General features: G+C 40.1%; 1 protein-coding gene and 1 pseudogene across 1 annotated transcript; both read right to left on the bottom strand.

Annotated features, from left to right (window-relative positions):
* Positions 1 to 747: 747 nt before the first annotated feature.
* LOC139473643 (uncharacterized) lies at positions 748 to 14,652 on the bottom strand. The gene is made up of 6 exons (XM_071256321.1): positions 14,586 to 14,652; positions 10,794 to 10,826; positions 10,148 to 10,465; positions 9,322 to 9,471; positions 7,691 to 7,772; positions 748 to 1,497 (listed from the first exon to the last, which is right to left on the bottom strand). Exons 1-6 carry the CDS (start codon positions 14,650 to 14,652, stop codon positions 885 to 887), a joined length of 1,263 nt encoding a protein of 420 aa, XP_071112422.1. The 3' UTR covers positions 748 to 884.
* A 1,263-nt stretch (positions 14,653 to 15,915) lies between these two features.
* On the bottom strand, positions 15,916 to 24,326 carry LOC139475480 (uncharacterized; annotated as a pseudogene).
* Positions 24,327 to 24,895: the final 569 nt, after the last annotated feature.

Raw genomic sequence — 24,895 nt, 5'->3', positions numbered from 1 at the left:
GTCAACGTTCGCGAAAGGTCGTTCTGACGTGACCTGTAATGGGATGTCCTCAGCGGAAGCGAGAACTTGTATCCGATTTGAGATTGAAGTAATCTAGGTATGTGATTATTCCTGTTTTGTTTATCTAAAGCAGTAATTGTGTATTAAGCAGAGTGTGCAGCATATATACGAACATTATCAGTACGAACTGGAAGAAAATTACGTGCAGGAGCATTTAAAGCGCTATCGACCAAGGTCATTGCTGAATTAACCTCTTGCAGTCGGCTGACTGTCGATTCTTACCCAGAGTGAAACCGAGTAAACTCAATGATGATGTTTCTTGCTAAGTAAAATAGACGTTTCTTGAAAAGCGCACTTTGCAATTTTGTCATTACTGCAAGTGATATTCCTTATCGGCGGAATGACTTGTTTCACCTTATATGTATTTGCATACATGCAGTTATCTTCGTTGATTAATCATCGCGACATTTCGTGATTCTAGTAAGTGGCGAAGACTTTAATCGTTTCTACTGAATGATTCAAAATACCTCGGGTTAGGTAGCTCTATAAGTTCTACATTCTGTGATCAATTATTAGGTGTCACAATAAACAGGGTGCCCCCGTCGGGATTCCGGGTTATTATAGGTCCTCAGTAACCCAACGGTCGAATGAGGTGAGGAAGTGAATCGGATGGTTATGATCGGTGAGTTTGGTTGACTTTGTCGTACCCCGACAGCAATCCTAGCGCGACGGCCGCTTTGTAATTACACCCTGTCATGATTGGGCATGCAATGTCGCAGTCGCTTGCTCCAGAGTGCCGTTGAACAAAACAAACTGAGGGGTACGACTACCGTAAGTCTATATTAAGGTATGGGAGTTCCGATCACCTTAGCGCTAATACCGCTCTATACAACGGCACCAATATCCCTGGCTGTTCCCGTCCTCGTCTTCAGGTGATCATAGCTGTATACGGACTGCATGTCATCCAGAAACATAGCTGCTGAAGCCATCGTGTCATATTCTACACCAGACTCGGGACGCTGACTTGCTCTACGCAGACAGCTGTAGTTATTAGTATTCATGCTCTCGATATCACGTCCAGGTACCTCATTATGCGATGTTGGCAATGTACCAGTGTCATTGTCTGTACAAGACTTGGGACGCTGACTTATCCTACGTATGTGTTCGTAACTGTGACGGTCACCTTTCTGGCTACAGCATGTATATGAGACGATATGCTGTGATGGATCCGCACGTAAATTGAATGTAACTGTGTTGTAGTTATCACGAGGTGTGGAAAGCAGATTCTGACGACCCAGATGGTCGTTGGTGTAGGAACTACTGCTCGCACAACCGTGTGGTAGGCTATTGGTCGACGGATCGGTGAGTACTTGAACAGTGTCGTAGTTATCTCCAGACGATGTGGTAGTCACAACTTGTCCATGTGCTGGTTCTGAAGGACGTTTTGCCAGATCTTGCAGTTCATGTATGGTGATGTTTTCGGGATCACTTGAAAGCCTGAAAAGATTCGAAGAATTGATGCATGATTGACCTTCTGGATAGGCGCATGAAAAGTATGTTGCATAATGAATATTCGTCGTGTTGATCAAGTACTAGCTTAGAAATAAATGCAAATATAGGATAGCAAAAAAAAAAAAAATGTTCGAAAGACGGGCAGACAACAGAATTTCAGTAACAGGCCACCAGCTTATAATACATAATTATAGCATGAAGAATCACGCATGCGGGAGTACTGTATATGAATATAACACTTTCATTCATGAAACAAAGTGTTTGTTGTGTCTTATATTTGCATTTCTGGTGTACCCCGCCGTGATATTGCTGGAATATTGCTAAAAGCGGCGTAAAACCATACTCTCTCACTCACTCTTATATGTGTAGGCTTTTGCTAACAACACAACCGCATATTATGAAGGACTATATCATCTCCTCTTTGCGTTAGCTGTGTGAATTTCATAATTATAAGATTATGGATATCCAGGGTAATCTTTCGAGAGGTACATTTTTCTTATAGTGGCATATTGTTCTCATGTGAATATCACATGGTATTCATCTCCAATTTAATTCAAGGTTTTTGAGAAAACTCCGTGCACTCCAACAAGTGACTTTAACATTAAGAGCTTTTGACGAGGTGACTGTGCGAGCCAATATTTCACTGATCTGGTCAAAAAGAGTCTGCTATACTCCCAAAGTACAAAATTATATTTGGTCAGTTTAAATTAATTTGTTGTACATATGTTTGCTCAAACTATAATATTTAATATTAATCGTTTCCGAATCGTGTTCCTTGTTAAGTAATTGTGACAATTAACTCTATCATGTTTACGTTTGCTAAAAAAACGAACTGACAAAGAAACTTCTAGTCTATCGATGGCTCAGACAAAGATGTAAATCCCGTCTGATCATGAGATCCCTTCTGAACAAGTCCATTGAATACAATGACCTTTTCGCCTTTACTTGAATGTATGTCAAATGAACTGGGTGTTGTGTTAAAATGTACAATCAGGATGTATTCGGTATTAACTAAATAAACATTGTAATGTTAAAATGAATTACAAAATTACCACACTGCATTATGTGAACATCGTATGACACAATTAACAATCAATGTTCATCTTATCAATATTTCCTTACAGAGATGCTACCTCTTTTTCTCCTAGACAACAATTTGCCGTTTTCTGCGAAACAGATATCGATATTTCTGTTCCATTAGTTGAAAACCCAAATTTAGAAAGGACCTTATTTAGGATGCTAAACTAGAACAAACTCACCATCGATTTTAAAAAGAACAAACTTGTATTACGTCCTTGTTATATAACTGCTACCAACGATCATAGTTTATCACACTATACATATTCATTTTACTTCCGGAACTTTCCCGGTCTGTTTATTTCATACATTTGCATACAATTGAGACCCGTGAAAATATCGGGTAGGATAGGTCTTCAGGAACACATTCTTGCCGTAACGATGCATGTCCTAAGAGGCGACTAACGGGATCGGGTGGTCAGGCTCACTGACTTGGTTTATGCTTGTCATCGTATCTTGATTAGCTCTTTTTCCACAAGGACTGCTGGTGCAGCTTAACATTGAAGTCACTCTGAATGAGGCAGTAATACGTAGGAAATCATAAATTATGAAGATATTTGGAAAGTATGTGTTGAAGCAACAAATCAATGTTATTTCTGTCCACAAACCCTTTACTTGTGTAACATATATGACCACAGTCATAATTGTAAGTCGGGACAGAACCTAGTAGGGGATTCATATTTGTCAATTCCGTTGCTACCTGTTCTTACTTGCCATTACAGCTGAATGAATCTTTCTTTCTTTCCCATCGGACCAAGCTAACCATGACATTGTTTGGTTTGACATTCACGCGAACATGCTGTATTTTTGTTTGTGTTTAATAGAATATATTCAATCAAGCCAAGCGGCAAACACAATTGAAACAAGGAAAAATCTATTTATTGTTTCCTGTAGAGGAAATAATCATGTTCAGAGATAGGACAACATGATATAAACGTAGAGACTTTATCATTCTCTTGGACTGTATAGTTTCTACATGCATCAGTAGAGCCAACATAGTGTTTTCATTTTGTCACTCACTCATTATCGAGTCACACAATCTAACTTCCTCCTATACATCGGCTTCATTGTGATAATAACAATGCCATATTTAGACTTGTCACGAACACAAAATTTAATGTTTTCGAATGCTATCAAATTTGTATTATCATTACTGAACCTTTTTACTCCTGTCTCCCATGTATAACAATGCGATTTCTTTGCCCTGGAAATAAAAATCCCCGTCGAAATCCATGTAATCACATATGTGCTATGGCATATGTTTACAAAGGTAACTCAGATGTTATCATTATTTTTTGTCATATAAAATAATTTAACACGGTCATTTTCGCTTTAGATTTAACTCTGAAAAATGTATATGAACACTTTCATTACTTTCATGCAATTGAATGTGAACTCAGCCCTCGTCTCGTAATTTTACGTATACTTTCCAATTCTAGCAGCTCCAGCCTTTGGTGTCTTCATTTCACAACTTTTGAGGCACAATCGAGCATGATCTATGCCTAGGGAGAGGCAATGGTGTCACAGCAGCTCGGTACATTGATCAAGTCTTGAGACCACACACCATACCTCATTTGGCACGTCGCCGCAACCACGAGTTTCAGCATGATAACGCCCGTGCCCATACTGCGAGAGCAACAAGAGACTTCCTCCAGCAGAATGGCATCAAAACCATGCAGTGGCCTGCCCTCGGTCCATATTTAAATCCGATTGAGCACGTGTGGGACGAGATTCAGAGACGGCTGAATGACGCCCGACCCAGGCCGACAACTGCAGCTGAGCTGCGTCAGGCGTTCCTCAGAGTGTGGGCTTAAGTGCCTATCGCCTTCATCAACCGCCTCATCCATTCCATGTATCGACGTTGCACGGCAGTCATCAATGCACATGGCGCACATACACGATACTGACTGGTGATGCCATTTCCTCAGAGAATAGTGTTGTGTTTCAATTTAAGAACATTTGACACTTTGATTTCAACCTTGATGATCAGTTTTGCCAAGTTTCATCTTTTTAATATGTCTCAAGGTATGTTTACAGTGTTTGGACGAATAAGGTTTCTCATATATCTATCCATTGTCACGTTTCTTTTGCGGTTCAGTATATTTCACATGACAGTTCTGGTACAAAAATTCGTTATTCGACACTGTTTTGTGTTTTAATATCATACATTTTGATGTGCAAGGACGTTAATAGTTTTTTTTTTATCACGTTCATGACTTTATTAAAGATTATATAAAGTTAAAACTATCAACACCGTTTGGCCTCTGAGGTTTTGCAGATTTGTCTCCCTTTGACCCTTAACGTCTTAGGTTGTCAGTCTTAAGTTTTGAGTTTTAAGTTTTGACTTGACATATGCGACAAAGATTTTAAATAGTGTAAATCTTTCGGCATAATAAATTCGTTATGGTGTCTTTAGTTGCCGTATACGGTGTCATATTAGGTTAGCAGAAACGGTGGTATGCTCGTGTAACAGGTGTAACAGGTGCTGTTGTATATTCGTGTGACAGACGCTGTGGTATACTCGTGTAACAGACACTGTGGTATGCTCGTGTAACAGATACTGTGGTGTATTCGTGTGAGAGACACTGTGGTATACTCGTGTAACAGACACTTTGGTATGCTCCTGTAACAGGTACTGTTGTATATTCGTGTTACAGACACTGTGGTATACTCGTGCAACAAACTCTGTGGTATACTCGTGTAACAGACCCCGTGGTATACTAGGGTTTTAGACACCGTGGTATACTCGAGTAACAGACAACTTGGTATACTAGGGTAATGGACACCGTGGTATGCTCGGGTAACAGACACCGTGAGTGAGTGAGTGAGTGAGTTAAAGTTTAACGTCACATCGGCAATATTTCAGCCATATCGTGACGAAACAAAAGTTGACATGAACAATATATTTTAAACTGCATACAATTCTGCCGACGAAGGGCAGTATAATAAATAGAATATCACAGATTCACATAAAACTAGTCAGAGAATATGTAAAAAAATATTAACATTTTACAACACAACATAAAAACAGGCTGTAGATCACCAACAACTGAAGGTAGATCACCACGCCAGGGTTCATTGGGACTTACAGTACTTTAGCTACCTGCATGGACCCCAGCAGGATTTGGTATACTAGGGTAACAGACACCGCGGTATACTTGGGTAACAGACACCGTGGTATACTAGGGTTACAGACACGGCGGTATACTTGGGTAACAGACACTGGTATACTAGGGTAACAGACACCGTGGTATATTGGTGGTATGCTCGAGTAACAGGTACTGTTGTCTATTCGTGTGACAGACACTGTGGTATACTCGTGTAACAGACACAGGTATGCTTGTGTAACAGACACTGCGGTATGCTCGTGTAACAGATACTGTTATATTCGTGTAACAGACACTAAGGTAGCTTGGTGTTACAGACATTGTGGTATACTCGTGGAACAGACACTGTGTTATGCTCGTATAACAGATACTGTTATATTCGCGCAACAGATACTGTGGTATGCTCGTGTAACAGATACTGTGGTATGCTCGTGTAACAGATACTGTGGTATATTCGTGTGACAGACACTGTGGTATACTCGTGTAAGAGACACTGTGGTATGCTCGTGTAACAGATACTGTGGTATATTCGTGTGAGTGAGTGAGTGAGTGAGGTAATGCTTTACGTCACATCGGCAATATTTCAGCCATATCGTGACGAGAAATTAGACATGAAATATACATATATTTAAACTTTATAAAAATCTGTCATCGAAGGACAGTATGAGAACTAGAATATCACAGAAAAGATTTAAAACTAGTTGCGGAACATTTAAAAGCATTAAGTATTAAGGAACAACACAATATAAAAATTGGGCTAGAGATCGTCAGTAACTAAAGGGAGATCACCACACCAGGGACCATGGGGACTTACAGTACCTTTGCTTCCTGCATGTACCCCGGCAGGATTTACACCACCCCTTCAGTCGCTGGCGATTATATGCAAGTTTAGCCATGGAATAAAACTAACAAAGATACTACGATTAAAAGTCTGGTATGCAGAAAAATACTACGAATGGTGTGGGACTTACATACCCTCTTAGGGGGACAATAATTTTACGCTACTTCAACCCCCCTCGAGGGTACAGCCAGTATATTCGTGTGACAGATACTGTGGTATACTCGTGTAACAGACACTGCGGTATGCTCGTGTAACAGATAATGTTATATTCGTGTAACAGACACTAAGGTAGCTTGGTGTTACAGACATTGTGGAATACTCGTGGAACAGACGCTGTGGTATGCTCGTGTAACATATACTGTTATATTCGCGCAACAGATACTGTGGTATGCTCGTGTAACAGATACTGTGGTATGCTCGTGTAACAGATACTGTGGTATATTCGTGTGACAGACACTGTGGTATACTCGTGTAACAGATACTGTGGTATGCTCGTGTAACAGATACTGTGGTATATTCGTGTGACAGACACTGTGGTATACTCGTGTAACAGACACTGTGGTATGCTCGTGTAACAGATAATGTGGTATATTCGTGTGACAGACACTGTGGTATACTCGTGTAACAGACACTGTGGTATGCTCGTGTAACAGACACTGTGGTATACTCGTGTAACAGATACTGTGGTATGCTGGTGTAACATATACTGTGGTATATTCGTGTGACAGACACTGTGGTATAAACGTGTGACAGATACTGTGGTATATTCGTTTAACAGACACTGTGGTATACTCGTGTGACAGACACTGTCGTATACTTGTGTAACAGATACTGTGGTATATTCGTGTGACAGACACTGTGGTATATACGTGTAACAGACACTGTGGTATACTCGTATAACAGACACTGTGGTATGCTCGTGTTACAGATACTGTGGTATATTCGTGTGACAGACACTGTGGTATATAGGTGTAACAGACACTGTGGTATATTCGTGTAACAGATACTGCGGTATATTCGTGTGACAGACACTGTGGTATACTCGTGTAAAAGATACTGTTGTATGCTCGTGTAGCAGATACTGCGGTATACTCGAGTAAGAGACTGTCCGCGCAATGAACAGTCATCACAAGGTCTGCCATATAAAACTTACCCGCGGCTACAGACTGTAACGACAGCAACGACTACAAGAAGCATCAACAGCCCACCGCCCACACCGCCGGCGATTTCAACAACTGAAACACACATATATTTTCAATTACCTTTCTTGTTGACGGCCAATATTATGTTTAACACAGGTGTGAAGGTGGATGTTTTTAATACAGTTCATAACACGTGATATCATACATAATCCAATCACAACGCACCACTTCTCACAAGTTAGATTCCCGAGTGGAACAGGTGGAGCACACGTCTTTTTGTGTATCGCTGTTATGTATGGTGAACATGTCAATGGCTGTTCCCCCGGGGTTTAACATAGATGTAGATGGTTATTATTATTCAACAGCACTGTTCCATTTTGCCCTGTTTTTACCAAGTTTGCATGAATTCAAACTGAACCGGGGCGGTCGGGTAGCCTGGTGGTTATAGCGTTCGCTCGTCACGCCGAAGACCTGGGTTCGATTCCCGACATGGGTACAATGTGTGAAGCCCATTTCTGGTGTCCCCCGCCGTGATATTGCTGGAATATTGCTAAAAGCGGCGTAAAACCATACTCACTCACTCACTCAAACTGAACCATTTCATGATATTTGAATTTCGATCATAGATGGTTGCTACCGGTGGAGCAGGACACGCTCACCTTTCCGCGAACACCGGGTGTCATCATTATTGCTATGTGATTCATAAGCATAGGCTAATGATACAGTCGGACTGTACAATGAATTATAATTTTAGCACAGTTCCTTTTCGATGATTATGTAAATGGTTTTATCGCGTTTATTAATAATCAAAGATGGATGATCTTTTTTGCACCGTTTTTTGCGTTCGGTTACGCCGTGTTCTGTAATGTCAAGTATAATATATCTACTTAAAAGCTGCAAGACGTATGTAACGACACCTATCATTAGTGTATGTTGATACCTTTTCGTTATATTATCGCAAATAACCCTGCATGTATGGGAAGTTTCGTTGAGTACACTAGGTTAAGATTATTGATTGAATGAAACAGGAAGCTATCTACTGTTCAAGTTGTAACTTGAAACGTTTACGAGTTGTAATTACGTTGTCGGTGACATAGCATGGATAATCACGTAATCTGGTGATCTGGGCATCCGAGATATAGCATACGCCTATAGACCGTGTTCTGAGTGTTTTATGATTAAAGCCACGTTCAGCAATATTCAAGCGGCGGCTTGTAAATAAGGACACCTTTCAAACAATAATTAGTATTATGAAGAACGTCCTACGCCGCCGATCGCGAGGACCATGCCGACACCATCCTATCCATCTTGTCCCTCTTAAGGATCTGCCAGTTAATGATATTTTTGTTGGTCTATGGGTTTGTTAGAGGTGGAACACTTTTGTACTGAGATATTATATTAATGTAAAGTAAGCATCCTCAACAAAATTTTCAGGATCTCCATGGGACATTTTATTGTTTTTCTTTTTAACGTTCGAGGCATGATTTCCGGGGACAAAAGTTTTCTAAATAATCCCAAGCACATCTCCAGAATATCAAATGGCCTACCATTTGCGACATAGCTCTATGCTATTGGGATCAAAATATTTTTCCAAATGGATCAGGGAAGTTATGTTGTCAATAGTCGATTACAATGTTCTTACCAGGGCGAGAAGTATCCTGCTTGACGTTAAGGCTTGAACCTGTCGTGAATGCAGACGTCGGCGTATTTTCAGATACAGGTTCACCGCTGTAGGCGACATTTGTAGTCGTTGTACGATGGGTACCAATGCATACAGTTCTTATAGTTGATGCTGAAATAGAAGAAGACCTGCTGCCAAAAGGTGTCCTAAAACTGATATGTGCAGGCTTAATTGCTCATGAAACATAATTTCCAAAACATGAATATTGTAAAGATTACATTCTCATATTCTTAGGGAAGCGACATGCTGGAAGTGTTACATGGGGTAAAAGAGTGCGGCCTCTTATAGATATGTGATCTGTTTGCAATTGGGTTTGGTTGTCTTATAATTAGTCACCTTGGATCACGAGAATATTTTATATTAAATATATCAAATATATTTGATGGGATTCATTTTCTTAGTGATCAGTGACATGATCCAATTATGAAATATCTGGTTCACGAGTAGACATAATAGATCGTGAGTTATGCTTTCTTTAGTGTATTTTAGAAACAAAACACTAGACCGTCATGCCCTCCTACCAAAAACACACATTTTCATGAAAATTGTGTGAGTGGTGGGTGCTTACGGTATGGCGGGATATGTTAACCGTTGTCGCGAACACCTGGTGTCATCACTGATTGTCATTAAATTATCTATATATCTTTCATCACTATTTTGCCTTTGACGCTCAATGGAATTTGTTTCGGTATCTAATCTGACTGATTTTGCTGTTGTGTTGACGGTTTGAATTATGACCGACATACATATCATCACAAGATCCTTTAAATTTAGTTTATACATGTACCTGGTGTCCTTGTCTGTACCTTCAAGCATTTACTGACATTCGCAGTGTTGAAGGTGAACGAAACCACATAAGTACCATGTGGCACACAATTGTGTTCATAAACTGTCGTTGTACAGTTTCTTGTCGAACCACCTGGAACCGTCACTGTTCCTCCACAGGTAGGAGAAAGGGTAACGATTGTAAATGTGACCAGTCCTCCATCACCGGTCATTGTCAAATTACAGTCACACCGCTCTACATTTCCCGTCGGTGAGGCATGCAGGTGGAAGTTTAATACTGGTTCTGTTGATCTAGCTCTTTCGTCACACATCTCGATCTCTGTAAAACAGCGTTGGTAGTTTTAACGCATTGGTAATTTGAGTGAGTGAGTGAGTATGTTTTACGCCGCTTTTAGCAATATTCCAGCGATATCACGGCGGGGGACACCAGAAATGGGCTTCACACATTGTACCCATGTCGGGAATCGAACCCAGGTCTTCGGCGTGATGGTAATTTGATGACACTTCAGATTCATATTCAGTGGTATAAGCGGTGGTAATGTAAAGTTGTGATGAAGTTACAAATGTTCCATGTGATTGTAATAATGATATTGCTATGCTATCAGAAACGTGTAATATTATATATTCATATTTAGGAGTTTTGTTACCTGCAAAATCATTGTCCCCTCCACATGAGACCACTGTAAAGACAAACATATTTTATGACAAGATTATTGTGTGTGGCTGTGCAACAATTGTACATGCATGTAAAGTGATATATATATTTTCTTCTGCTTTGCTCATAATAAAAAGTAGTTACAAATTGTGTTTCAACTATGTTTGAATTAAATATTATTTGCATACATAATACAGTAATACATATAAATATGTACATGTTACAGTATGTTTCTATGTTTCATCAAAGCCTTTAAAATGATTGGTACGGTAAACTAAATGTCCTTTTACACAATATATCCTGGTTTATATCTGGTATGAATACCTGGTATCATAACGATTTATAGCGATACATACACATGAGTTTCCAAGTTCCATCACGAACCATGGACGTTGGAGTAATTTTTCTTTTTCATGAAAGAAATGTTATGATGTTTTAGAAAATGTAAATGGAACCTTAAATGGGAGATGTTTTCCCCATATTTCGCATCCGCAGAGAAGAAATCATATAACGATGCTGTCAAAAAGCCGCAATTGACATTCAAGTAATAAGACTTTAATTTCCGTCCTTGACATAGCTTTAGTTGCTTGTTCTAATAACATTTGCTTCATTATAGTGAATTATTATTTTTTTAAAAAGCATTTATAAGAATTAACTTTCACCAAAACATCATGACCAATTATACTTATAAACATGTTGTTGTTTTTTAATACAAATAATTTATTTTGTAAAAGTTAATGCTTTCTAAAAATCCACAAACGCACGAAATAATTTCTTTTCTACAGCTTTTAATAATTCCCCATTATTTTTAAGGATCGGGTTGACATAAAACCTTATAACATTTTTTTTCTGGGAACGTATTGTCCGGCGTTAACATTTTATTTTCAAATACTACTACCACTGCTTTCTCCACCATTACTCATAATTATAATCTTAAAATCGTCGGTCATATGAACAGGAAACTTGAGACTAAACTTGAACATCTTTTTAGTCTGTTGCAGACATTGCGAACACACAGATGTCAACAATAAGAATTATTGTTTGATTGTTCTTACTCGCCGATTGGCGCACTTTAAATATGCATCTAATTATTACTATGTCACGGGGTCATTATTTCGCTCGTGCCACGTCTAGTGACCTCATCGCTGCCCGGTTTTGATTCCGAAACCTCTCGGTAAAGTCCGGCGGTTGTACAGTGTCATAACATTTTGTGTCAGGGAATAAGTGTCCCGATTATTTCATTCTCTTGTGATTTAATGTCACTCTCATACCAAAAATTGACTGGATGCATGTGATATCCCACATCTCCGCTACCTTATTTTTATTGTGAAAATGTTTTGTAACAACGATTTCCAAAATTAGGGGAATTTATATGTACACTCAGATATTTCTCACGTAGTTATGATCATTTTTACCTCATCAATAACTGTAAATAGCTTGTTCTAAATGGTAAATGTTACCGTTGGAATGTTTATTTTCGGCGCTTTATTTTGATACTTACATCTTCAGAATAGATGTAGTAGTTAACTATAGTTTGCTATTCGTGTTTTCCCCATGTTTGGAAACACACGTTGGCTAAGCGCCTCAATCTATTGTATTCCCCGGCTGCCCAGGAGAGATTGACCACACAGAGGTCCGCACACAGTATATTTATACTTCTGTCAGATTTTGTAACTTTGCTCCCCAGGATTCGTTAGGGGTCGTTTGTACGGGACGATATACTACTGGGTGGTCACGTTCGAAACTCAGGTTTTGTTAGTTAGCGGTTACGGACACTTTTCGATCTGGTATTGACATACTCTTGTTGTATTGGGGGAAGTAGTTATGGTTTCCAATACTTACGTTTTCTAGTAATCCGTGGATAACCAACCTCCCCGTGATTGTCTAGTAACATGTATTTGGGAATTTTAGATTTACTTTTTAATTTTACTCCTAGCTCAGTCAAAGTGACTGAATCTTTAGTCTGTTAGACTAGTTTGATATTCAGACGTTCTCGTCTATTTTTATAATAGACTTAATTTATGGTAAAGCCCTCTAAGTTTATTTTCCTTTATTAAACCCAGTCGAGGTTATTCACTCATTCGCGAAATCTAATGAAGACATATTTCCCCACAACACCTTTTTTTAAATTACAAGATTTCGTTTTACCCTATTTTAAACCCATTCGCTCCTTAACACTGTCGATACATAAGTGCACATGTACCAACTCGTGTATGCTGGGAGGTCTGAACGCTCTGCGATATTTCGTTCCCTACCAAGAGTTAGCGAGTGTGCCATACCCACATCACCTAATTGTATTTTGGTACCTTGTGGGGAGAAATTAGGCGATCTGGGAGGACACCATACGACCCAATCGTTTCATCGGGATATGAGTTGCGACAGCTGTTACATTTTTCTGCATGATTCAAAGGGATGAATTTAATAATAATATGAAGATCTTTTAGAGTGTTAACAACGTGATAGAGGAAGTACGCCTACCTGTTGACATTTATCCACACCCCGCTTTGTCTGGACAACCCAACTCGTGTTGTAATGACTCCCAAAAGTTACATATATATATTATTCGTCCTCCGTTTATAAGTATGTCTAACTCGTGAACTTTATTATTATATGTAGATGGTCTCATAAAATCTTGCGAAAAGGCTCCTGCTAAAACAACAAATACTGCAAAGGACGATTATCGTGTTCATTCATGCTTGCACTTTTTAAGTGTGAAGAAACAACATTTTGAAACGAGGAATGCGGAGACTGAATTGAGATCAACACGGATGTATGGAATTTAATCAAATTTGATAGTATCGATTGTCAATTTGTCAGTAAGCGTTGTGTTCATATCTCGGGATTTATTACGGTTAAAGACATTATTGTTATCTGTAACCGGACGTATTTCAAGTGACCCATATGGTCATGAGCGTGAGTGGGTTTGGTATTACATTGTATTTAGCAATATTTCAGCAATGGACTTGACAGAATGTACCCATGTCGGGAATCGAACCCGGGCCTTCTGCGTGACGAGCGAACGCTTTAACTACTGGGTCACCCAACCAAAACCTCTGACTCTAAGAGTGAGTGAGTGAGTATGGTTTTACGCCGCTTTTAGCAATATTCCAGCAATATCACGGCGGGGGACACCAGAAATGGGCTTCACACATTGTACCCATGTCGGGAATCGAACCCGTGCCTTCAGCGTGACGAACTAACGCTTTAACCACTAGGCTACCCGACCGCCCCCTGACTCTAAGAAAGAAAGCGTACATAACTACCTCTAACGTACTACAAAAAATTGATATTACAAAACAAAGTCAAAGAGGTAGAATCATACAACTTTCATATCATATTCGATGCATGTATTGTACAGAATCCACGACTAAAAATAAATATTACGAGCACTTGGCTTACTCATCACTAAGTTATCAACACAGAACAATGTAATTTCAAACTGAAGTGATGTAGTCGTGTCGAATAGAGATCATATACATATGTTAAAGGTCTCTGTTTCCAAACGCCACAATTTGGTGTGCAGGTCTCTTAGACATGTCGGAATAGCATGATCGTTGGTTCAAACACTAGTATATTGATCCGGTAGATAAACATAAAAGCTCCTATGGGGTGGAAGCTGGAGCTTGAACTAAAGCCAATCTCGCATATACATGTAAACTTAGGCAACCGTGGGCGCTGACATTCAGTTATTCTATATCCTGCATGAACAGGTTAGTAAGCATGCCCTCCTAGGACAAACAGAGTTCACATAACAATAATACAGTGAAGTGAAGTTTAACATTACCCGTCTCGATCATATCCAGAAAAAGAAACCAACCAAGTATGACACAGAGACATCTCTTCCTGTCCATAACTCCGGAGTGGAATAAAACATGTCATGGGCGTCACAAACCATATGTATATTCACGTACTTCCTTTTATCATACAATGGGTAGGTTTCTCGGCAGGATTAAGCCAACGGATAAAAACGATATCCGTTGGGGTCATATGCGGATAGAGATACAAATATCAAAGGTCAAGTAGGGACTACTTTCACTGTTTATAAACAAACATGGCGTCGCCCTCGTCATTTGGCGATCGAGTCAGAATTAACCATCGGGAATCTGGATAAACTACAGGGATAATTGCTATCATTATCAAAAGAACAGTCTAATACACTGAAAAGCAGTGTCTAACTGTGACGTAGCTAAGGCATTTTATAAGTTTTGTCAACTTTGGAGATATAAATTTCGAAACAATTTTGCGAGGGCACTAGGCCTAGCCAAGCGGGATCAGTAGCCATATCTGTGCTTGAAGCCGTCTCCGCAAATTAAAATAGTTGGATGTGGCAAAAAATATGTTTGAATTGTTACCTTGTTTCGGTTTGTCGCTCTGTGTACATCTGACTACACTTCTTAACGTTATGACAGGACAGACCGACTGTCAACAACGTCTGACCATGGCCGTGACGTCTCATAGACTAGGGTTAGAGTAGCTTCCCTTTGACAAAGGGCAGTTACTCTAGCGGACAGACCGATGGATTGTCGCGAAAGGCAAGTAAAAACAATTGTTGTTTTGCGTATATGTTGCTTCGCCACTGTATAAGAAACAGATTTCAGTTGGAACTATATTGGCTACTGTCACTGTCCGACTGACACATCACCTACCCTGTGACGTAATAAATATTAATGCGCGCATTCCAGGAAAACTCGCAATGTTTAGGTAATGTTTGTGAGTGAGGGGAAGCGATTTTTCAAGGACAGAATTGAAGAATGACATTATATGATAAAGAGGTTATCACGCTTGTGTGTTTAGGCATGGTAAATATCCTGTATTAGGAATAAACACTATGTATTTAGCTCGCCAAGGCTCGCTAAATACAATGTTTATTCCTAATGCAGGATATTTACCATCCCCAAACACACTCCCTTGATAACCTCTATGTCTGTAGGCTACGAAGAGGTCAACCCACATGTAACAAGGCTTACATGTGTTTCACTCAAAATTAATTTATTGAGATAAGCAAAACACACAGAAATGTATTATAGCATACAAAAGGCATTGCATATATACTCTGCAAAAAACAGAAACTCACAAATGACTTTAGATGTATATTTTAAATATCATATAAATAATCAACAGAGGGTAATCAGCTTTTCAAACTTGGCACACATCATTATCATTGACCCAGGCCCCCGAGAGTCCAGAACTGACTGGCATATTCGTCCCATGGAAGCAACCAGATCCCGAATTGTGGCATGAGGAATGTTCACCAACTCTGCCTGCAGTGCTTGTGCCAACTGTTGGTGGTCATATGATTGTTGCTGACGTGCACGATGTCGTTGATCAAGTGCATCCCATAAATGTTCGATTGGGTCGAAATCTGGAGACATGGAGGGCCATGACGGGGCCTGGATGTTGTGATTCCTGAAAAAGGCTGTTGCAAGTCTCGCCGTGTGAAGTCTGGCGTTGTCATTATGTTCGGTTGATGCATAATAGGAAGGGCGTGTGGCCGAAGAATCTCATTCGTGTAACGTTGTGTCGTTAAATTCCCCAGAACTTACACCGAGTATGTACTACCAGTGTAGGAGATGGCTGCCCACATCATCACACTGCCACCACTAAATCTGTCCACTTCCTGTATGCCGTTTCGTGCATAACGTTTCCTATGACGCCTATAAGCACGTCGTCTACCATCCTTACGGCGAAACACTGAACGTGTCTCGTCACTAAACCAAACATGTCTCCATCGCAGTCGTGGCCATAGTCTGTTTTCCTGATACCATTGAACGTCGCAGCCAACGATGCAGGTCCGTCAAACTGACACCTCGAACTGGTCGTCTAGCGTAAACAGTTCCTCTCTGTCTGGCCTGATATCCTACGCAATCCTGGTATTGTCGCACGTGTAGAGGTGGCCTTGGTTGTTGTTTCACGCAAGTGACGTATACGTAGCCGTATGAATCTGTCCTGTGTTCTGGTTGTTACGTGGTCGACTGGATCTGGGAAGGTCCCGTGGTGTCGCGTGTATATGATAACGGTTCCACAGTCTTGTAATGGTGCTTGGTGCTAAGTAGAAGGAACCTGGCTACAGCGATGATTCTCCGGTTTGCAGTCGGCCGATATCGTTGTTGCGTTGGGCTTCCGTCAGTCGTTGCATGGTTTTGCTGTCCATTTGCTGAAAAATTGTGATGGCATACAAATTTAAATGAAAACCCAACGATTGGATAGCCCCACAAGTGATGTTGCACGTGCATGTCATGTTGGTGTGTTTCGGCTCTAGGCTCTCACGTGGTTGTGTTTTTGCGATTTTTCCAATTCTGCAGCACCTCACTTTTTTCACACAAATTAATTTCAATCCATGCTGAAATGACGAATTCATTTTTTGGTATCATTTTTGTATGGATGTCGGCAAAAGTCAGAAATGTACTTTACTGCTTTTGCGTTTCTTTTTAGCAGAGTATATTTGAACCGTATGGATGTCAAGTACACAACACACGCACACGCACACAAAATATATTATCTTTTTCCGAGGCAGTTATTTTATGATTGCGATCGTCAACATGTTGATTCTAGAATCGCTGCGTATAAACATGTTCTTATGTTCATTTCAGGGGGCTGTCAGGTAGCTATAGCCTAGTAGTTTTCCCGACATGGGTATAATGTGTGAAGCCCATTTCTGGTGTCCCCCGCCGTTATATTGCTGGAATATTGCCCAAAGCGGCGGAAAACCATACTCATTCACTCACTCATACTTTTCTAAATGTGCTAGTTCGTGTCGGTGGCCTAGTCTTCTAAAGCGAGTCCCAGATTTGCCCAAATGACCTTTTATTTGTTGGTATCATATTTGTGGTCGTAAATTCCCAATGAGGTAAACATCACGTTTGTTATCCTCCCACGTTAACCTACATGGTGTAATTTAACTTAAAACACCAACACCTAATTATCCTAAATTATTTACTCATTTATAGTCAATTATCATACAAGTTTGCGGTGTACACATACACTTCTGTGCACAATTACTTACCTTTACCTTCCTGGACTTTCCGCATGTACAGGTAGGTGGGGGGTAGGACGGCATACCCCCTGCGCCAGGTCACACAAATATACACAAGGGGTTATATAGTTGATATGTGTAACTGGCACAACACGTATCTATATGAAGAATACATATTTGTTTGGAGAATGTCATCGAATTAATTGTGCATTAACACCACAGACCAGACTTATAGATACAATATTAACATAAGAATGAAAACTTTATTTTATAAATGTGACCTTAACCACATTTCAAGTAAATAAGTGACAAGTATGTTCTACACAAATGTAGTCTTAACATCAGGAGCGTCAAACACTGCACGAGTTTATCAATGTCCTAGAATCCTAGAATTCCCTCTATCCGAGAGGACTAACTTCCACGTCAGATGGTGTGTATCCATACTGTGTTATATGTTTACATTTTTTATCATGTTATCAAGGAAAACATTGACATGTGTGTCAGTTCGCGTCGTATTATTTTGACGTTATTGGTAACCGCCCTTGTTGGGTTGCACGCACCACTGAGTTTGAATACCGCATCAGGATCAGATCCGTCGGTGTATTTCCCTGTGTTTCAAAAGCTTCCTGGTTGTACACAATAGTTGCCTGTGAGTGTGTTCCCGCACATACATTACATACAGATATCCGATACTGGATATTTTTTCACTCGATAATCAACAACTTTGTTTGACTTGCCAGATAAACATTCGTGTTGTACAGCATGAAGTGTAGTGAAGCGCATTTAAAGGCAACCATCAAGCTATACACAAAGGCTGGAGGACAAACTGTGTTTGTTTGTTGTTTAACTTAATGCCATACTGAGCAATATTCCAGTCATATGACTGTACATGTGGCCTGTAAATAATCGATTCTGGACAAGACAATCCAGTGTTTGTTATTGCGAGCTGTGACACAACGTCGGTCGTGCGATGACGCACAATCAACCAGGTAACCGAGCATGTCAACCAATTCAATTAAGCACCTCTCATGATCACAACCAGCATAGATTGCTGGCTACGGGGATCAGTCATCCCCCTGATAGTCCATGATTGTACACAACCTGGTTTTTGTATGTCTGTCCATTTCCGCTTATTTCAACAATCTGGCTCTCTTGCATATAGATGTTACGGAGTGGTGATGTGAAACCGCTGCAAATTATATTGCTGTTTGTAGTGGTCGGTTATTGATGATGTAACTGTTATCAGAGAGCAAGTAAAATGCAAAGTCATATTGTTTTTAATTCTTTCAAGTTTATTTAACAAGTAAGTTATTTTTACATGTATGTAACCAAATTACATTTAGAGCCATTTTGTCATTGTTTTTTGTATTATATTGTAACAATTTTACAAAGCACATTCCACAATATGCACTCAGACCATGATAGATCGAAACAGTACCTCGGTTAATGAATCAGTGTGTTTTAACTCTTAAAACCCTGGAAGTATACAACCCTAGCAGTCTATGAAGTGCAAGAAGGTTAACACTCATATAATAATTACCATCTTCCCCTACCGGGTATCCATTCACTGCTGACCCGTGACGATTCCCGGGTAGAATAGGTCTTCAGCAACCCATGCTTGCCGTAAAAGGTGACTATGCTTGTCGTAAAAGACGACTAACGGGATCGGGTGGTCAGGCTCCCTGACTTGGTTGATGCATGTCATCGATCCAAATTGCGTGGATCGATGCTCATGATATTACTCAATGGATTGTCTGGTCCAGACTCGATTATTTACAGACCGCCGTCATATAGCTGGAATATTGCTGAGTGCGGCGTTAAACAACCAACCAACCAACCAATCATTCACTGCTGGGTGAACACAGGGATATTGTGAACAAACTGGCCTAAACAGATACCACATATGTGCTTGAGTGCTCGACCGAAGACTGTCAGGAGGGTCATCCATGCAACTACTCTCCGGAACCGACGTTGCTGAACGTCTCCTAATTAGTGACCTGTACGCTATAGCCAGTACCACTTAACTAACCAGATTATCTATCAATCACATCTCATCTCTCACTCTTACAAACACTGGTGAAATGTAGATAACATAAAGATTTGAAGGCTGTGGCTCAGCATGAAATCGAGGCATCACCACATGTGCTGACTCCTTGAATCTCCCTTGCAGCACATCACAACTCGATGGTGGATGTATTTGATATGGGTATAAGAGCTTTGTTTTGGACCTTGAGTTTGCGAGTATTTTGACGACTGTGTCCGCCAACTAACGTTTTGATAACATTTGTAATTTTGGGGTCAAATTCAATTTTTCAATGTAAACATCTTTTGCCCCGCAGTTAAGCACTAGATGTATGTATGGGAAACGGGATTCATATTTCTGGCAAACACATGCAAAATCAAAAGAAGAAATGAATCTTTTGTAACTGGTATCTTTTTCAAAACAATTAGAAGGTTGAGCCTTATATAGCCATATATTGTAATACATGTAAATGTCCGTATTTCGAAAAAGCGTATAGTAAATAGATTTACACGATAACATACTTCTCACTGTTGTAACAGAGATCGAGCTGGTTGAAGGAGACCTGTCGGTTGATGCAGCTTCTCGCAAAGAAGACGCAGAAACTATGTATCCTGTGGATCCTGTGATGGTCGGCAATGTGCTGGATATAATGTAGAACGTCAACGCCAAAGAACAACCGGTCTCGATCATCTCCCAAAACAGATGTCATTTGGCACAAAAAGCAAAACAGACTTGAAAACTAAGTGAATACATCACTGAAAATAAGTGACAGCACCAGTTGTTCGCGAAAAGGGTACGCATGTCCTGCGCTACGGGTAGCACGCACCATTCACACAATGTGCATAGAAGGGTTAAATAAGTTCTTTTTTCAGTTAGTATGATCAATATGGATCGAGTGGTCTGTTAAATACATAACCAGGGGCATGCGTTTGATACAGACCTAATAGTTGACCTTTTTCTTGATGCATCAGGTCTGATTTGAACCCTCGGAGAACATGCTATCTTGAACTTTGATTCTGTCAAAATAGTTAATATTATACTAGAGTTACAGTGGTATTTGTACAGCAAAATTATCATCTGTTGATCATAAACCTAAACGGTGACAATTTACCTTGAAACACAAAGCTTTCTTGGTGTGTATAATGTTTTAAAATGTACACGTGTTTAACCTTACTTTTTGCAGTATTTCGAATACCAACGCAGATATCTAGTGTGCCAAGTCCTGTGAGGTTCAACATAATCTCTTGGGTTGAAGCAAAAGTTTCAGTGAAACTTCTATCTTGGTGGTAGATAGTCGTTCATAGAAGTTCAGTTTTACTGTACAGTCACTGATGACAGTACCTGGCAAAGCAAAGATCTCCATCTCGCCGGAAAACTGAGAGACGGTACAGGAACAAACCTCATTTTCATGAACCCTTGTGTTGGCGTTGATGAAGAGGGACGTCGCTGTCACTTCACCACTCTGACACATCGTGACAACTGTCATGTATGAATGTCAAATATCAGGGTTGTTAAATCAAAATATAGTGGTTATTCATAGTCGCTTACGAAGTGTGGTCACAGTGACGATGACAGTACTATTCATGAAAGTGCCAACAGATTGTATACATAAAATACAGGGCAAAGAAGGAGCATGACTTGGCTATCATTTAAAAGACGGATACGTGATGGGGTAAAAAATATAAGAGCTCTATTTGTTTTAAAACGTTGCAAGTCCAGCCAGAACGTTGCGCTGTTTAAAACTTGTCGGTGTCAGCTACATTTTCAGTGATAACCAGATGTCTTACTAGCTACCAATGCTTAAGAAAAAGCTACTGCTTCGTAGCTTCGTATTCTTATTCTAAATATATGACAACACGATATCATGTGGAATCATTACTATTGAACGTACACTTTATGTAGTATTTCCTTTCGAATGCAATCGTATACATGGTGTATTTAGAACAATATGCTTTCATAATGTTAGAGATGAAATTCGAATGATATTGAGTATATGGAATTCACAAACCTGTAGAAGTTTTTTGAAAACAACCGCCTGCAAAAGGAAACCATTGCCCATGGACACATTATCTTATCACAACACCACAGATATACACATATTTCACATAAACGTCTCTACAACGTCTCTACGACGCCCTACAATGCCTTTACAACGACTCTACAACGGACCTATGTCCACGTCATACAGTGCATCTGCAACGTCTCTATAACGCCTCCACAAACGCCTATACAAAATGCCTCTAAACGCCCCTCCAATGCTTCAAAAAAGCCCTGTAACACGCCTCTACAATGCCTCTACAACGCATCCATAACGCCTCTATAACGTTTTTACAATGCTCCTACATCGCCACGAAAACGCCCATACAACGAGTCTACAAAGCCTCTAAAAAATATCTACAACATCCATAAAAACATTTATAACGCCTCTACAACGACCCTTCAACGACAATGCAACGATTCTACATCTCTACAAAACCACTACAATGCCCCTCCAACGCCTATACAACGTCTCTACAATGCCTCACAATGTCTCACCAACGCCTGTACAACATCTCTTCAAGGTATCTACAACGTCTCTAAAACGAATCTACAACGACTCAGGTACGACAAAGTCTTTATAACGACTCTACAACGACCCTAGAGCAACCCCACAGCAACTTTACAACGTCTCTTCCATAACACTACAATGCCTCTACCTCGACTTTACAATGCCTATACAACGTCTCTATGAAAACACAATAACGTCTCAACAACGCCTGTACCACGTCTCTACCACGCCTGTCGAACGTTTCAACTACGCAACCACGTGTATAAAACTTCTCTATGATGGCTCTATTACGCACCTAAAAGTCTCTCCGACGCCTTCACAACGCCTCTACAACGTCTTTAAAACGTCTCTACAGCGCTTCCACGACGACTTTATATTGGCTCTACGTCTCTACAACACATCTACAACGTCTCTGCAACGACTCTACGAAACCTGTACATTGAACCCCCCCCCCCCCCCCCCCCCCCCCCAATGTTTCTAAAACGTTGACGGCACAATGTGACGAGAACAAGTTATACATTATTAATATATATACTTAGCATAATAACATGCCGTTGATGGACAGTACAACAGCTAGACTAACAGAACTTTTATATGAAATATAAAACAAAGAACTATCATTCAACAACACAATGCCAGGGACTGTGACATGAGAGAACAACGTCGCTCTGTAAAAGGTTTCGTTATCAATTCACATATTATGTTTTCAAAAAAGTTTAACGTACAGTTTAGTATTTCGAAAACTGCAGTTATAATGTTAAAATGATGTATTACATATTTTATTATCACAGTGCAATGAAGCATCATTAAGTATTATCCAAGACATGTGCTTCTAAATTATTCAGTATATCTGCATAGTACACTCCCTGTGTGTTCTTCATCAACTAATTTTATCTGTAAGACAATTAGATGTATAGATGAATTTCAGTAACAATGCTATAATTAACAGTAACCTGTGACCAACCTCTCACAACAGGAACCATGATGATGAGAAATAGTCTCACCAAGGTGCGACCCATTCCCGATGCCACACAATCCACAGAGCATCCACGCCACATGATGCACGGCTGTGATTGACCACAGGTGTTGACGTCCTGCAGTAAATGTCGTTAATGGTCCAGGGTAAACTCACAACTTCCCAAACAAGGATGTATTTTCCATCTGCGTGCCGTAGTCATGCTCTGTGTGCAGTAATCTGGATACATGCATGAAGCTCTTTTTCCGTGATACTTTGTACAAACGTACTGAATGTGACACGAGGAGTCATAAAACCGTTTTGAGCCTCGCATTCATAAAACTAAAATATTTCCATCAGGTTTTATTATTCTTTATCATACATGACACTTGTTCCGTCTCCCACTATGTTGCAAAACAAATATATATTAAGCCATTTTCTTTACTGACGAGCAGCGGAATATCTGTACTTGTACACACACACAGAGGTAATTTATATTTACATAATTTAGTTTCAACAAGATAAGCAAATGCTCTGAACTTTCTGGATCACCGATCACTTGATTGTCTGGTTTGTGTACAAGCCGCCGTCGCATGTTATGACTACTGCTGTGCGGCTTCAGGCAATAAATACTTATTATTTATGCACATTGTGTGATTGGTGGGTGCTAGCGGTAGGGCAGGCCATGCGTACCCTTTTAGCGAACACCTAGTGTCATCATTGATTTTACAGTGGGCCATTCGTATAATTCATTTTCATAGCTCCTTTACCTTAAACGCCAAATAGAATCTGTTTCGACGAGGAACCAAAACTGGCTCTTACCTTGCATTCACATTTTATAATATTCTCCACGTCATGATCAGCTGCCCTTGTTTTCATGTTCATGTTCAGATACCAACCCTTCAAAGCAGCGTTAATTCTCTGACCATGTAAGTTAAATAAAAACTTAAACAGGTGGTAGTCACTTTGGGCCACGTCTCGTGGACTGGGTACAAGCTTGTATCCACATTCCAGAACATCAGCCATTGCAGCATGAGTGCTGTGAACTGGAGTATTGTCCTGATGGATGATAACATCACATCGAAGTTTGTCACGACGCTTCACTTTCCAATAAGTTGGCTAGTATCCACCATTTATTGTTGTTTCCCTTGGTATATAATCGAAGTGGATTGTGCCTTTGTTGTCCAAAAGAAGGTTTCGATAACATTCTTTGTGGATCTAGTTGCTTTGGTGTTAGGAGACTTTTTTGTACTCCATCCAATATTGCTTGCTTTCGGGATCATAGTGATGAATAAATCTCATCCCCAGCACTAGATTAGGTGAAAGTTTTCTGGCTTGCCACTAACGATCCCTACTTATTGAGTGTAATGTGCCAGAATAGACGGCATCAGTGTTTTCTTTTGTGATGCTTGTTTCGGGTCTACGAGAGAGAGTGAAAGTAGGTGTGGGTGTGTGAGTGAGTGTGCGTGCGTGCGTGCCTGTGCTGGGGTTATGCTTTCAAAAACAATTTGGTCTTATGTGCACATGATGAATGTCCTCAAAGAGAATGTTGAGGTTCTCTCCGTTTGGATTAACTTTTGCTGTTCTTGAGGTAG

Source organism: Haliotis cracherodii, unplaced genomic scaffold, assembly GCF_022045235.1.
Source record: "Haliotis cracherodii isolate W230 unplaced genomic scaffold, xgHalCrac1.p SCAF_3, whole genome shotgun sequence".
Classification (NCBI taxonomy): Eukaryota; Metazoa; Mollusca; class Gastropoda; order Lepetellida; family Haliotidae; genus Haliotis; species Haliotis cracherodii.
This window is presented reverse-complemented; position numbering and strand designations above follow the sequence as displayed.

Excerpts from the sequence above, each read along its gene's own strand:
- LOC139473643 (XM_071256321.1), bottom strand. The coding sequence starts at position 14,652 with ATGGACAGGAAGAGATGTCTCTGTGTCATACTTGGTTGGTTTCTTTTT. Across the intron at positions 9,472-10,147 it reads GGTACAGACAAGGACACCAG|CATCAACTATAAGAACTGTA; the intron begins GTACATGTATAA and ends CTTCTATTTCAG. Across the intron at positions 7,773-9,321 it reads GCAGGATACTTCTCGCCCTG|TTGTTGAAATCGCCGGCGGT; the intron begins GTAAGAACATTG and ends TGTGTGTTTCAG.